The 17,330-nt window shown below is 35.0% G+C and overlaps 1 protein-coding gene across 2 annotated transcripts in view; it reads left to right on the top strand.

Moving 5' to 3' along the window:
* ITIH2 (inter-alpha-trypsin inhibitor heavy chain 2) overlaps positions 1–17,330 on the top strand; it is a 519,026-nt gene that overhangs the window by 147,436 nt on the left and 354,260 nt on the right. For both annotated transcript variants that reach the window (XM_044088359.1, XM_044088358.1), the window contains exon 10: positions 7,059–7,227. In XM_044088359.1, the coding sequence (XP_043944294.1) occupies positions 7,059–7,227 (169 nt within the window). The remainder of the gene's footprint in view (positions 1–7,058; positions 7,228–17,330) is intronic.

Below are 17,330 nucleotides of genomic sequence, written 5' to 3'. Positions count from 1 at the left end.
ACAATAATGCAGACTGAGTTATGCCACTGGCTTTTTGAGGGTGTCACAGTTATGTTTCACAGGAAAGCATGAAATTGTCATGAAAGCTGATACACTCTTTACACCATAGACAGGTAATTATCTCATGATTAGATTTTATAAAACACAGATGCATTGTGTGAAGTATCACATCTGGGAGTGAGAAGTAAATGTGCTGTTTGCAGGCATACTGGCTAGATCTCTGGCAAAAGAAATGCCCATTTATTGAGCGGCCATAGCCTACTGGAAATGTTGCAGCTGAAGGCTTATGAGAAGATCTACAGCCTGAAATAAAAATCCAAATGATTTTGACCAATGGACTCCCCCCTTCCTCCACCCAGTGGACCTATCCTTTCCACTCACAGGGTGAGGACTAAGCTCACTTACTTATCCCACAGGCAGAGAGCATTACCACCCATGTATTTTATAGCAAGGCTGAAAACCTAATCAGACCATCCCCTAGGAGATAAGAGTCATACGCTAGTAAGTTTACTGATGCAGGTATCCCTAACCCTCTCCCATCATTTAGCTCCACAACTGCTTCCTTAGAAGAGGCACATGAGTGGCACAACACACATCAACCTCATGGCTTGGTGGTGCATCATGGTGCATTGTGGGCTTGATAGTTTCATTGCTGTTGGGCATACTCCTGTAAGTGTTGCCAATGCAATTAACTCAACCACCTTTCTCCTCGCATCTCAGGATGGGTGAGCATGCATCAGATGCTCATTACAATTCCTGTATCTCCAAAAAGATTTAATATGTTCTATTAACATCTAATAACCAAAACCAAGCGACACTGTCTGTTCCAATTGGACTCGCAAAAACACCAGCACTTCGAGAATCAAATAAAAACGAATTTTATTACCACACACGATATATCCAGTTAAGCGCTTTCATCAAGTAAAGACTTCATCAGAACTACCTTATGGTCAAACAATTCTCCATTTAAACAAAATTTTAACATCACATGACATTCCTCCTATTAGTGCTTAAAGTGCTAGTGTCTATTATAGATCCTCCTTTTCCATAAAACATGTAGCAACCATGTAGTGCTAAGACATACATTCTTATGCAGTTCCTGCCTTTTGAATAACAAATAAATACATTTATACAGCAACTAAAACAGATTGACTATACTTTAACTGATGATAAATAACAATTAACTATAAAAATTGATTTGTGCTTTAAAACATGTTAAAAATCATCATAAGAATGTATGTCTTAGCACTACATGGTTGCTACATGTTTTATGGAAAAGGAGGATCTATAATAGACACTAGCACTTTAAGCACTAATAGGAGGAATGTCATGTGATGTTAAAATTTTGTTTAAATGGAGAATTGTTTGACCATAAGGTAGTTCTGATGAAGTCTTTACTTGATGAAAGCGCTTAACTGGATATATCGTGGTAATAAAATTGCTTTTATTTGATTCGAAGTGCTGGTGTTTTAAGTAGTCCAATTGGAACAGACAGTGTTCGCTGTTCCAGTTTTTTGTCTTCTTGGATGTTCTATTAACATATTCAGAGAAAAAAGCTGCTGTGGCACAGCGGTAGCATTGTCGCCTCACAGCAAAGGGTACTCCCGTTCAATTCTCGGCTAGAGCGCCTTCTGTGTGGTGTCTGCATGTCCTCCCCATGGTCGAGTGGCATTCGAAAGACATGCATGAATGGGCGTGCCTTCGTTGAGGGTTGGGCGTCAGGCTGGCAACTCGACACTGTAAAAATCTGCTGTCAATTATTAGCAGACCGGAGTTCTGCTGTGGTGACCCCTAACCGGGAAAAGCCAGAAGAAGAAGAACATATTCAGAGAAACATCCTGGAAGACTCAGCTGTAAAATATCTTTCGACTGTACTACAAACCCCAAATATAATAAAAGTGGCTGCATAATGGATTTTAATATGTTCATTTTCATTTTAATATGAATATGTTCATTTTCATACCATTTTTTTCTGTCATAGTACTTGAAGATGCTGATACCTCATCTTTATGCAGAAATACATTTTGTTTTATGCCTGAAGTTACAACAGTGCAGTTATGCTACTGTTTTGTTATAACTGCTTCTAAGGTTTCCATTTATCAAACAAGGATCTCTGGTTAAAGTTTGTGGATGATTGTAAGCTGAGATGTGTTGTAAAAATCTCCCTCTGACTTAGATGTTCACCAGTTCACTTGCCAAATGGCTCAAACACAGCACAAAGAAGTGCAGTGTTTCACAATTGGCAAGCAGTTCTCAGATTCAACTTATAGTATAAATAATGCAACACATCAAAATGAAGATGTAGTGACAGACTGAGCCACTTAGGTAGATAGCTCTCTAACACTGCAATGGTGGCTAGGAAATCCTTTTCCTTGCACAGCTCATAACAAAAGGTATTGCTTCCAAATCAAAAGAAGTCTTCACCTCCTTGTATTCCATACTGGTTAGATCCATCATTGAGAGCAACACTCCCTTTGTTATGTAGCTTAGCAAGCAAAGTGGAAAGACCACAGAGATGTGTAACTTAAAAAATCATATGCTTAAAAAAATGAGCTACCAAGAAAGAAACAATGCTTTGTCTTTATACTTGTGTTGTATAGGTGTCTTGTTTATAGGGCTGTAAGGGATGCCATAGTCTGAGAACTCTTATGCCCCCATAAATTAAACAGTCCACCTAACAGTATGGCCAGAGATTTAAATCTTCTTCAACAAATAAGTAAGGCAATGTGAGGCATAGATTTGTCATGCAGTACTTATCCCTTCTCTGGAATAGACGTTCTGTCCAAGTTAATCAGTGTGGCACATTATCTGCCTTTAAAAAAGGGGATGGACAATTGGATAAGTATTCATAAATTCATCCCTTGTATGACTGGCCAGGCCACCCTTGAAAAAAGAAAGCAAGGTTTAAGTGTGGGCACTAGTAAGGCAGAATTGGTCTTGTGGCTTAGTTGCCTTGTAAGTCCTATGATCTGGACATATATTGAAATTTTCACCTTGAAAAAAAGGTTGCATAAATATCTTTTTCATAAACTAAGTATTATGAAGTTTCTCACTCTCTTACATTGTAAGACTTGGGCAGACCTGAATTTGGTAGATACATATCTGAAGTAATACCCCAACCACTGTCTAGACATTTCTCAATAATTTTTTCAAGGAATTTTACTTGGGCACTCTTAAGTTGTGATTCTAGGTGTAAGAACTTACAAGCAGAGCTAAAATTTGTGAGTTTATTTGTCCTTATCAGTAGTGATAAATTTGTCTTGCAGGACACCCTAAATTTATGCTGAGGTAAGTCTGTTGATGACAATAATCAAATTATTTGTGTATGTGTTTTTAGAGTAGGAAAGTTAGTTGCAAATAAAATAATAAAATAAAAAATAGGAACATATGGGTACTACTTTAGGTAATTACTTATCCACTTTAGTGGACTTTCACCAAATCACAATTTGTGTAACTTGGTAAGAAGCAGAGGTGGATCACGGTCAAATGGGGCCCTAGGCAGAGTAATGGATTAGCCCTCCCACACTGACCCACAACAATGCCCCCCCTCCACAGAAACCTCTCCAGACGTTCCAGTGTCCCATTACTTGGCTATGTCTTCCCAGTTACCATAAACACAGTTCAAACTTCTCAATGTGCATACTATTTTACAGCACAAACACTGATAGCCATTTGCTAAACAAACAATATAATCTCACAATGAAAACAGATTTATCATCAACATTAAATTTTTCTTCCCTTGAAACTCACATTCATTGAACTGGCATTGAAACCCACATTCAAAGAGAATTAATCTGGCAAGTGGTAGATTATGTTAACTTTGGGCTGCTTTCAAATCACATGCCCCTTGTACAGATTTACACATGTATGTGTTCTTTGATTCACCTTCCTGATTGTATTAAATTGCATTCCTAGTATAATACAGCACCACTTATTAAAGTGCATTTTAAATTTGTAGTTTTGAACATTTTTTCCAATAAGCAATGAAACAAAATGTATGAACCAATAATGACAAAACTACCTATTTCAGAACATTTCAACCATAAAGGCCACTCAAACGTCTGCCATTACAATCCACCAATATCAGTCAATATGCACAATCTCTGCAGAAGTCAAAGTAATCTGAATGATTTCCCATTAAAGAGACCCACATCCTTCTGTGCCAAAGATAAGTATGCTACCTACTGTGCTACTAACACTGCTTTCAAGTTATATAGCACAAACACTGACAGTCATAGGTTCACAGGTGTTCACTAGGCTAATGACCACAAAGGCCTTTTTAAGTCTAGCCATGCATCACAAAAATGAATAGTTCATAGATGACTATCAGGTATATGACCCCAGAGGCCCTTTTTAACTCTAGCTATGCTTCCCAAAGATGAGAATAAAACCCTGTACCATTTATCTATAAGGTAAGCACCTTAAACGTTATGCAAACCCCATCTATGTGCTAGACAAAACAGTTGCACATTGAAAATGGAAAGTGTGAGCAACATTTCTTTTGAAAATGCCCTGAAACTCACAATTCAATGAAAATGCAGTGAAACTCACAATTTTTTAGTTAATTGACTAACCTGTCATCATTAACTTGGGCATTTTACACACACACACACACACACACACACACACACACACACACACACACACACACACACACACACACACACGCACACACAGCAGCTTACTAACAGAGTGGCAGCAGCAAGTTACATGCACAAACTCAACTTACTGATTGTACAGCAGGAGCAACAAGGCAAGTCTGCAACTCAACAGAATTGCAGCCAAGCAAGTCTGCAAGGGAATTGCAACAGCAAATAGTTTAAATTCCACATGGAATGAAGCAGGAATGTACATCCACGGTGGTGTGCATGCATCATACTAAACACGGGCACATGTACTTGCATGTATGTAGAGTGTGTGCATCTTATTAAAGAAGATGACGCATTAAAGAAATGTTTTATTTATTTTTTAATTATTTAACTAAAAAGTAAATTTGGCAGCACCTTGGTCAGTACCCCCCATCCCCAGACAGCAGGCCCTAGGCAACTGCCTAGGTCGCCTAGTGCTGGATCTGACTCTGGCAAGAAGCAAAACAAGCTCACAGCAAATATTTTCTTTTAAGTCAAGAAAGACAGCGTATGATAGAAGTCCTTTCTTTCAGCTCACAGCTAACAACAGGTCCACCATCACAACTTCATATCACTACCTGTCAGGTATTTCCCTCACTCATTTTTTACTAAGGTATGCATCATCAAGTGGTGAGTCCTTCCTCTGCAAGAACAAAGACTTCAAAGCCATTCAGGTTGTGTCATCCCTAGAATCAATATGGAGAGAATTAGCTGGTAACTAGTGGTCCATCACACTGCTTTTCAGACTGATATATATTTTGTTATACCCTAATTTATTTGTGGAACTGCAGCATACATTGACTTTGAGACAGCTTTGCATGTCTGTTTTTGGGCATACAATATGTGGTCCTGAAAGATGCGAGGTGTTGCATTCTGTCTCTCCTGGTCTCCTCTAAAGAGTGATATTACAGTGGTATGTTGATATTCCTTCTGAAAGCATACTTTCTCAGTCACTGACTAGTCTCTCAGGCTGTTAACCAATACATGGTCACTAGTAGCTTTAGAAGGCACCCTTCCACTATGTCAGAAAGCTGAGAATAGTCTATTGTTAGTATCTATGTATGTATCATAAGTCACTGTGATTAGGGCTATGATGGTATCGTGAATCTTCTGAAACTTGGGTAGTAATCATTTCAGACAGGTTATAACTAGGTTGTTTCCAACACTTTGTTACACATCTATGAAATTATGGGTAAAAGCACCTGCAAAAAAATCTGAGTAGCAAAAAAAAAATGTAATAGTTTGCTTAGTAACTGCATTAATGAGAAACATAAGGCTGCAGAGGCTGGGGTCATTGTTTAAAGTGTTGGACTGAGCTATGGAATGTGTGTGTGTGTGTGTGTGTGTGTGTGTGTGTGTGTGTGTGTGTGTGTGTGTGTGTGTGTGAGAGAGAGAGAGAGAGACAGACAGAGAGAGGATGAAGTGGAAAGCAACTAAGATAGTAAAAGTGGCTGTTACTGTATCTGACGAGGTGGTAGATTTTCCTAGTATTTTGGGGAATGAATGTGACTCTTTTTGCATTCCCCAAATGATCTGCTTTAATTTCATGCCATAATGTCTGGGGTTAGTTGAATACTTCATTTCCCTTAGCTCTAAGGTATGTAAATTTAACAGATTTCATTTCATTTGTGATTATTCTTATAAAATTCTGAAATAATCTGAGAAAGTCATGTGGTCTAGGTGTTTCCCAATAACATCAAGCATTGCTTTTCAGTTTTATATTGGCAAGAAGTTCTACTGTCAGCCCTCAAGCTATAACCCTTCATACTTTTTTCTCAATGTAGTAGGGAACATAGTCTTGAATTTTCTGAAGAATCAGTTAGAATTCTGAACTCATTCCATCTGTTATCTGAAGTCAAACCACAACATATTGTGCTTATTTTGAAGTGGAAAAAGTCAAATTTGTTAGTGAATATCAAATTTTATCTTCTTAATTGTCCACAAGGACAGCATTAGCTACTGGTCATTTATAGGAAATGGCAGACTGACTGCATTTAAGCATCTTTCAGGCTTGTTTGCCAGAGTCCAATCAAGCAGCGAGTTGCTTCCTGTTTTTAAATTTGCCCTGCTATAATCACTAACAAACTGATATTGTCTATTACAGTGCAATTTAGTCATTGATTGCAGATGACTTGCAGAAAACCAAGATTAGTGCCATGTAACAGAATATCTATTCTTTACTTTGAATTAATACTGACCTTATTTTATTTTTTTTCTTATTAAGTATGTTTTAATAAGCTACAAGAACACCAGCTTACTTTTTTATTATTGCTGCTTCTGTTTCATGTAGCCCTCATAAAATGCAATTTGTGGAGCTTTTTATCACCATAAATCTCGTTTCAGGACTCTAAAAACACTTTAGTAACCAAGAAGGGTCACATCATAAATAGAATTTGTGAAGTTCTTAGTAATTTTTTTATTGTTGTTTAGACTGTTCAAGCAATGCATACCATTCTGGATGACCTTCGTCCTGAAGACCATTTTACTATCATTGACTTCAACCACAACATACGATGCTGGAGTGAAGATTTGATTGCTGCAACTCCATTACAGGTCAGAGATGCAAAGAGTTACATTCAGGCAATCCAACCAGTTGGAGGTAAGTAACCATATTCAGTGACACAATTTATAGTAAATATTTATATTGAGAACTGATTTTATTTGACCCCCCCCTGATCAATATCTGTTTAGCTGGCAAAATTTAATCAGCTGCATGGATGGTCAACAGCTGTGCAAGACTGCACATTTCTTGCGGTAGGTAATATGCATTTTCCCAAGATTATGCTATTTCAGAGTTAGCATGTATAAGTAGCAGGGGGTGTAGATGGTGCCCAGGGACTTACCCCTTATCAAAAATGATGTTTATGGATTTTTGTTTGAAAATTTATTTTGACATTTGCAAAGTCGACCTTGTGAATGTTGATGTTTAGGTCATTCCTTCTTTTTCAGCAGACCTATATATATATATATATATATATATATATATATATATATATATATATATATATATATACACACACACACACACACACACACACACACACACACACACACACACACACACACACACACACACACACACACACAGTAACTCAAGAAGTAGAGTAGACATTTGGTTGAAAAGTTTTTGTGGTGTGAAAAAGAGAATGTTAAAATGAGTCAGTGCTTATTTTTGTGAATCACATATGGTTGAATTAAATTTTATAGAGTGTAGGTAAGAAGGAGTGTGAAAGAAAATTATTGCTTGAATTAAAAAGTTGTAGTTTTGAATATTTGTAAGTCTGTTAAAGCAGCTGGTGTGTATGTGCAAGTGTTCTCTAGTAAGGCGCTTTTCGTTTGATACAGTTAACAAACTTCTTCAGACAATGATATCATCTCACACAGGTCAAGTATATACACACCCTAATTAAAAGCTTAATTAGTACTCATTAAAAGAAAAAGAAAAATACTCACAGTTAAAGAAATACTACCATCTTCTTACAGCTTGACTAAACTCAACCACATCACTAACAAAATAGTTAAAAAATGGAAAAATAAATGTATACGAAAACAAATCAATACAATGTATGAAAATACATATCAACATAAATTCAAAAACACTAAAAATATTCAAAATCCATATTAAAATGGATAAGCATATATTACCATGCCCTGAGCATAGCTTTAAATTTTTAGTGATAGATCAAATTTCTCACGATGTTAGGGGTGGCCCTGCACCCCTTAAGTTAGAAGAATTAGAGCTATTATGGCAGATAAGATTAAATGCCTACAGTTTTCCGGGCCTGAATGAATGCTGCTCTATCAGCAGCATTCTCAAACTTAAAAGTTTAAAAAGATGAAGTGAAGGTCATTTATCCATTTTAATATGGATTTTGAATATTTTTAGTGTGTTTGAATTTATGTTGATATGTATTTTCATACATTGTATTGATTTGTTTTCCTATACATTTATTTTTTCATTTTTTAACTATTTTGTTAGTTATATGGTTGGGTTTAGTCAAGCTGTAAGAAGACGGTAGTATTTCTTTAACTGTGAGTATTTTTCTTTTTCTTTTAATGAGTACTAATTAAGCTTTTAATTAGGGTGTGTATGTACTTGACCTGTGTGAGATGATATTTTTGTCTGAAAAAGTTTGTTAACTGCATCAAACGAAAAGCACTTAACATTAAATTTATTTATTCACTCAGTGTGTTCAGGAAGCTGTTTTTGTCTACATCAGTCCTTTGGTTTTATTTGTTTTTAAAGTTTATTCTCAGTTTTTGGTTTGCATGGCGTCTGGTACTGAAGTCAGCCCTAGCGGCTTTTTTCCAAATGCTACACCCGAACTCCTGAAAAGTTGTGACAGTGCAATTAATACAGCACCAGCTAAGGATTCTATCCTGGTGAACAGTAACTTGTTAGATTCTGTGTTGTCAAGAATGGACTCTTTATTGGTGAGACTTGATCACCTAGAGCACCGACAACGTTTAATTAGTTCGTTGTTACCATCTTCGTCAGCATTAAATTCTGATTTAAATCCTGCTGAGGCTCTGGGCAACCAGGTAGCAGTTCCATTTGTTCAGCAATCGTCCGGTGCCCTGAGGCTCAAACAAGGGCAGAGGATTATTCCAGCCCATGTACCATCAACTGACCATGTAGCGTCAGTGTGTTTAGACGGTCAGGACTCTGCCTCAATTTTACAATAGAATATAAGGAATTCAACTAATTCTAACATCCACAATTTACCTATGCAGAGACCTGCCGGTAATACAGCAGCCGGAGCAATTAGCAACTGTTTACATTATCCTGACATCACGACCTGGATGGCTGAGAGTTTCACCTTCTCCACCCCTTTGAATATGGCTGCACAACAATAACAAGAAAAAGAAGGTGATTTTTATGATATTGTTTCTAATTTGAAATCCTTAGACAGTTTAATGGTTAAATTAAAAAAGACACAACTTGAAATTTCTTATTTTTGAGAGTGTCTCTCTCGTAAGGTAGTGCCTAAAGGTTTGAGACACTACCAATTTCCGACTGGTCTGGTCGCAAACTCGACCTTTCATAAGGAATTACTTGAACTATTTGACCGACAGGGTTTTGAATTATTGGAATTAATGATTAAACATTATACCCTGTCGGTCAGTATGTTGAAGGAACAAGTTTCAGAGTTAGACAATCGTATCAAGTTGGACAAAGAATTTTTCAGATACAAATATGAATATGGTCGTGTTTTTTCAAGTATTGATCAATACTTGTTAAAACTTAAAAACAATAAAATCAAGAAGCTCGACAGGGACTGTAAAGCTTACCAGGATGGTTTTGCATACCCTTTACCATCACCAGCACAGGTTTGGCAAGGTCAGTCAACATCAGACAATTTACCTCGTGCTAAAAGGGTTTTGTTACCCAATGTTGGTGAGACTTTACATGAGAATCAAACATCTCACAATGGTACTACTACTAATGTTTCGATTAATGAAGAAGCAATGCAATCTGAAGTTAGGCGTAGTGAAAAACTACAAAATTCTAATAAGTCTGTTCAATACAATTCTAATTCTCGAGACTCTAATTTTTTAGGTGCCAGACCAAAGCAATTGAATGGCCAATATATGCAGAGGCCCAAACAGAAATACAAGACATACAAAACTTAAGTACTGGTATTCCTGGTATTGAACAAAAAGACCAAAGTTTTTGTCTTGACTTTTCTGACTTTTTCGATGTACATACTACATCCAGTAATGTTTCCTCATGCCTTTAATGTTCCTCCTGTTGTTAATGATGTGTTAGATGTACCTTTTCAACAAACCAAACACATTCCAGTTATTATTACTAATGCAAATGGTGATTTTAAGGTGTATAATTTTTCCTCTGTTAATATTACTTCAGAGATGGTTGACTTGTTTTCCAAAGGTTATACATATGTCCCTGCACAGAAACTTGACATGGTTAAGTCTATAATAGACGTTAAATTATACACCAGGAAATTAAATTTTAATTTAATGATGGGAGGTAGCACTCAATCAGACAGCGGAGACAAATTTAGAATTCCTAGTACTTTTAACCCTCCATTAAATCCTTTGTTGCAGGTATTTGAGCAAATGTGTGAACTTGATATAAGGCAAAGACTTAAACATGGGCATGTTACATGTACCATTGATGGCAGTAGTAGGATTGAAAGAGAATGCCTTAACTTTATAAAAACACATGACATCTGCATTTGCAAACCGGACAAGAGAGGGGGGCTAGTAGTGTTTGACAGTCCTAACTATTTTGAACGAATGGTGAACTTACTAGACAGCCCTTCTTACACATTAAGTTCACGCTCGGAAACAAATGGAGCCTATAACAGCATTAAAAATAACATTGAAGAAATGTTCATAGAAGGAAGAATTAACCAGAACATTTTTAATGTTATGTCCACTGTTTATCCTAGGTACCCATATTTGTTTGGTATACCTAAAATTCATAAAGCTGTGGTCACCCCCCCATGCACCCATTAGTTGGTGGACGAGGATCACCTACATATGCATGTGTGAAAATTGTATTTTATAAAAATTTTGGTATGTGAATCCCAAATTTGTAAAGATTCATGGTAATTTTTTAGAGAGAATTGATGGACTAGAGTTTAATATTAAATACAATTTTCTTACTGTAGATGAAAAGGACCTGTACAAGTGCATTCCTCATGACATTGCTATTGACTACGGTGTGCCAAGTTCTAAAGAAAAATAGTGATACTAGGAGAGAAATGGGTTTAGTTACTGAATTAATAGATTTAATCCTTGACAACAACTTTTTTATGTTTGGAGATAATTTTTACCTCCAAACAGTTGGTGTCGCAATGGGCTCCCCTTGTGGGGCTAGTATTGCTAATTTAGTCATGGCCCTTTAGGAACATGTGTTTGAATTTAACGATCAGGAATTCAAGGATAGAATAGTCTGTTATACACGTTACCTTGACAACATTTTTATCCTACTGGATGGCAATGAAGCATCCAGTAATATGGTAGTGAATCATTTTAATGACACTACCCAGTTTTTGAAGTTTACCTCCACATTTAGTATGGAAGGTATTGCTTACTTGGATATATGGTTATCAAAAGATCTTGTATCTAAAAGCTTTTCAGCAAAAATTCATAGGAAAGCAACGTACTCAAATTCTTTTCTTCATTTTTCGAGCTGTCACCCTTATCACCAGAAACGGGCCATTATTAAAGGGCAGTAAGTGAGGGCAGCTCATATAGTTAGTCATGATGCTGATTTTGAAGAAGAATGCCATTTATTAAAGTGTATGTTTTTGCACCATGGTTATCCTGAAACATTGATCAATGACCTTGTAGAAGAAGTCATGGATAAGAGAGTAAGATGTATGTACAAGCTGATTTTAGGCATTAGACACACACAGACGCAACATGTGATGAACTTGGACCCAGTTGTGGGTAACATGGATAACAATGATGTTAAACCGACTATTCAGAGCCCTATGTTCATAACTACTTACAACATTGACAGTAATGTTTGTATAAGTATTATTTGGAAGAACTGGGCATTATTTAGAAGAGACCCAAGTGTGTTTTCTAGGATGGGTGAACAGCTGCAAGTGATTTATAGGAAAGCTAAAAATTTAAAGGCATTTTTTGAGCAGCATCAACGTTTACTCCCTAGAACTGTTGAGATGTGTAAATGTCAAGCATGTAATTATTGCAAATATATAATGGAATCTAACAGATTTAGAGTTCACGATACCCAATTTCGTTTAAAATGTAGGGTGAACTGTAATTCCAAAATGATTGTTTATTTAGCCCAGTGCCAGGTTTGTCCTGCTTTCTACATTGGAAAAACAGAGAGGAGACTCCGCGATCAAATGTTTGAACATGTTTATGCTATTAACAAGAAAAAGACGGAAAATGCATTGGCTAAGCATATATTAACCTGCCCTGAGCATAGCTTTAAATTTTTAGTGATAGATCAAATTTCTCATGATGTTAGGGGTGGGCCTGCACCCCTTAAGTTAGAAGAATTAGAGCTATTATGGCAGATAAGATTACATGCCTACAGTTTTCCGGGCCTGAATGAATGCTGCTCTATCAGCAGCATTCTAAAACTTAAAAGTTTAAAAAGATGAAGTGAAGGTCATTTATCCATTTTAATATGGATTTTGAATGTTTTTAGTGTTTTTGAATTTATGTTGATATGTATTTTCATACATTGTATTGATTTGTTTTCGTATACATTTATTGTTTCATTTTTTAACTATTTTGTTAGTTATATGGTTGAGTTTAGTCAAGCTGTAAGAAGATGGTAGTATTTCTTTAACTGTGAGTATTTTTCTTTTTCTTTTAATGAGTAGTAATTAAGCTTTTAATTAGGGTGTGTATATACTTGACCTATGTGAGATAATACCTTTGTCTGAAGAAGTTTGTTAACTGTATCAAACGAAAAGCGCTTAACATTAAATTTATTTATTCACTTAGTGTGTTCGGGAAGCCATTTTTGTCTACATCAGTCCTTTGGTTTTATTTGTTTTTAAAGTTTATTCTCAGTTTTTGGTTCTCTAGTAAGGGCTAGAGTAAGCATTAGTTATGGGGATAGATTCAGTGTTGTGCAATTTTTGTGTTTGGTTTGTGTGATCTGTGCCTGTTGTCTTGTGTAATGGTACTGTTAGGGAATGTTTTTTTGGTAACATAATATGCAGAGCTAAGGTTAGGGACAGAGGTAGGATTAGGGTTATGGTTAGGGTTAGCACACATGAATGAGATGGTACATAGGGGTAAATAATCCACTTCATTAATAACTGCAAAATCTTCAACAGACTCCTATAGTAATTTTGACACAGAGCTACTAGTATTCTCTACTCCAAGTCTATCTTATCCTTCCTTTTCAATATAAATTTTATTACTGTTCTTAAATCTTCTCCTTCTAATAATCCTTCATTATGTCTTTTATTCAGAATTTTCAAAAAAACTGTTTTGTCCTGCTATAAAAGATGTATAATAGTCATAATCTAGCCCATTCACCTCAGATGCTGAGTCAGTGTTGAGTTCCCCCAAAGCTATCTTTAATTCACTTAATGATATATTCCAGTCCATTAACTCCCTTTCTTCATCCCATATAGTCAGAATCTTCCAATGACCTTTCTCCCCTCCATCATCCATTTTTTTCTCCATACATCTTCTGAATGTGATTATTTACCAGTCCCATAATTTCAAAGAAATTACATTTTCACATCATATAAATTGTCAGTATGCAATAATGAGTTTGCCTCTTCTAATTTTCTCACATTAAATGTCTGTATCCGCAAATATATTTTTTTACCTTTAACTAATATACTTAGCCCTTTCTAAATGTATATATTTGAATATAAGGAATATATGTTTTTAGACACAAATTTCTGATGACGTTAATACAACAAACTGAACAAAAGTGCTATGTATATTTGTTCAAACTGTCATTCTTCCATTTAGCTGTTGTAAGTTCTCCTCTTTATTTCTTCCTGTATATATCTTTCCTTTGCCCACTGCCTACACTCTTAATACTGTTCAGTTCATAAATCAAACCCTAACTTTCGTTTGCTTTCTTTCCTCTGTGAATATTTCTGCTTTATCTATATATCATTCTATACTTCCATTTCAGTCATATCACTAACCAAGACTTGTAATATACCTTTAAATTTAGATGTTCTCTCAAAATGCCTTTCATTGCTTTCCTAAAATATTGCTTTTCTACCATCTCTCTATTCAGTCACACTATTCTTTTACCCAAACTTATGTTATTCATTTTGTTCCTAAACACTCCACAAATGGCCATGTGATCATAAAATACAACATTTATGCTTTTAACAGCCTTTTTAAGTCATTGTTCTACATATTATAATCAACTTTTGTACCCTGTTACATGAAAATTTCCATTCTTCTCTCAAATACAAATCCCCACAGTCTGAAATTATCTTTCCATTCTTTTACATCTGCACTAACATTATTCTTTCTATTCCTTAAATCCATATTAAAATCCCTCATCCATGTTATATTAATTTGTATGACTATATATAACTTTAACTTTTCAAGTACTTTATTTCTGCTGATAGGAATGGTATAAGCAAATGTATACACAATTATAAACAACTTCTCTTTACATATAGTATCATATATCACAACTCTTTCTGGTCATACAATGACTGTTTCTAACAACCTATTTTATTTATTATTGTGTCTATAACTGAACTATATTATTCTCCTTTACAACATATTACCTTATGTATTTTTATTGCTTCTCTTTCCTTCAACTGTTCTGCTTCAGTTAACCAAAGATATACCAAACATAAGCATCAAAATATAGTGTATCAGTCCATTTTCCTACCAGTAGCTTACTTGAGATTTTACCTGCACTTTTATATTTTATTCTTCTACCTTTTTTCACTTTTTATACACTCTTTCTGCTTTCTGAAGTAGCAATCAATAATTTTGCTCTTCCTTAGAAACAGTACTCTTCTTCATTCTCAATATTTACTGGTAATATTTCAGATCTATTTTTGTTTGACTAGTGAAAACTACAGTAGACAAACTTATATAAAATAAAATAAAATGTTACCATTTTATCTATTTTCTTTTTCACCACATTGCTCATCTTGTGTGATTAATAGTGCCAAAAAGACTCCCTTCCCGTTTGTGTCTCTGAGGCCTCTGTGTCACATTCAGACCTTTTAATAATTTTATATTCATCTTTAGACTCCTCCTATCATTTTTCCCTTTCTTATAACTTGCAATAAAAATCAAAAATGATCAAGACTTCCGCATAACCCACAAACTGGATTTCAGTGATGTTTCAAGTGTCATTTTCCCCACATTATGCATTTTACACTGTTGTATCAAATAACACTTTTTCCTACAAAAATAACAGGGTTTAAGCTGTATGGCATAACACAGAGTTCCCTTTTATCCAAACACATTTATTTACTATATTTTCCAAGACTAATGCCTCATTGTTTTCCCCTTAAATCAAACAACTTTTAACATCAACAATAGTGTCAACTTTATCATGCAGAAAAGTTTGAATGCCCTACTTACTAAATTGTATAAACTGTCTGTAACTATTTTGTGATCACTCTAATGTTTATGCCCTTTCTTCAGCTCACATTTATTGACAAATCCTTCAGTCAGTTATCAAAATGGATTCATTGCCCAAATGAATCAACAGCTTGATTTCTGACTGAAACCTTAGTGGACTGACCACATTGTTCCCCCCCCAAAAAAAAAATCCTATCAACTGCAGTACTGTGTCTGTGAAATCTTAACATTGACTGTTATCTATGTAGGAATGACACTTGCCTTGACCTTTCTTCATTGCTGATCTTCTTTGTGCATCCACATTGCCACTTCACATTTCAACAGTGATGCCTGAAGAATATAACATTGTTCCTACTGCAGTTGCTTCCAGGTTGAGTATTACATCATAAGCATGTACTTTACACTCACTCTCTTCTTCTTGTGAAATCAAACCAAATCCTTCAAGTTATAATTTTACTTTTCCTATTCTTTTCATACATATGACTTTCTATTCCCCTTATTTTTCTACTTTCTTATTCTATTTCTTTCTCATAATTCTAAAAATGTCTTTATATTTTATCATTTTTATTTTTTCCACTCCTACATATATATTTTTATTATTATTATACATTACCCAACTGTGTCCAATTTTTTTTCTGAAATGGCCTCATTGTCATATGATCTTTCCATAATATTTATGTTCTATCATTTCTTCCACCTTTTTAAACTATGCAGTTAATCTGTTTGTACCATTTCCCTTTTTTATTATTTCTCTGTCCTCCACTATTCTAGCCCATAATGCTCTATGATCTGAAAACTCTGGTAGTTGTACTTAATCTGCTATTTCTTTCATATATTCAGAGTAAAGTATATGGTCAAATACCAAGATTAAAAAAAATCCCATTTTAGATGTCTATGTTCTATACTTTCCTACTTTTAAATCCCCACATTTTATTAATTCTCTTAACACTTTAATATTGGTGCTATTTTTCTTTTTCCACCATGGGTTGCATTTAAATTATCCTAACATCACTACTGACATATTTGCTTAAAAATTTATTTAATTTCTTCAAATTATTTTCTCCCCATTATACTAATAATCAAATAAATTGCTATTAATCTTATACATTTTGTCTCCGTCATATGCTACATATCATTACTCATCCATGCACTACTATTATATATTCATTTTTTATAAGAATTCCTACTCCAGAACATGTCTCATTTCCTGCTGACCAAACAATTAGACCTCCCATACTGTTTCTACCCTTTTTCCTACATCTGGTACCTACTAATGAAAAATGTCAATTTTTATTTTCATACCATTACCATTACTAAACTTCTTATATCATGTTTAATTCTATTCACATTTAATTTTAAAATTCCTCTAGCATCCTAATCCTTTTTTTATAAATATTTTACTTTTAGATCTAATTTCTCTTTCCTTAATCTAAGTCTCACTGATTGTTCACTTCCTTGTTAATGTTCTTCACCTGTCTCCATTTCTCCCTCTTCTTCCTTTTCACTATCTAAAATTGCACATCTGTTCTCTTCATATTATTAATAACCTCACTTGAACTGTTATTTATTCTTGACTTCTACATTATTTAATCTTTCCTCAGTATTCCCTTCCCTATATTGGCTTATTTTTCAAAATCATTTGTAGCAATATTCTCC

The sequence above is a fragment of the Protopterus annectens genome, chromosome 11.part0 (assembly GCF_019279795.1).
Source record: "Protopterus annectens isolate FY-2018-M chromosome 11.part0, PAN1.0, whole genome shotgun sequence".
Taxonomy (NCBI): domain Eukaryota; kingdom Metazoa; phylum Chordata; order Ceratodontiformes; family Protopteridae; genus Protopterus; species Protopterus annectens.
Note: the sequence above shows the minus strand (reverse complement) of the source record. Positions and strands in the feature narration are given on the sequence as shown.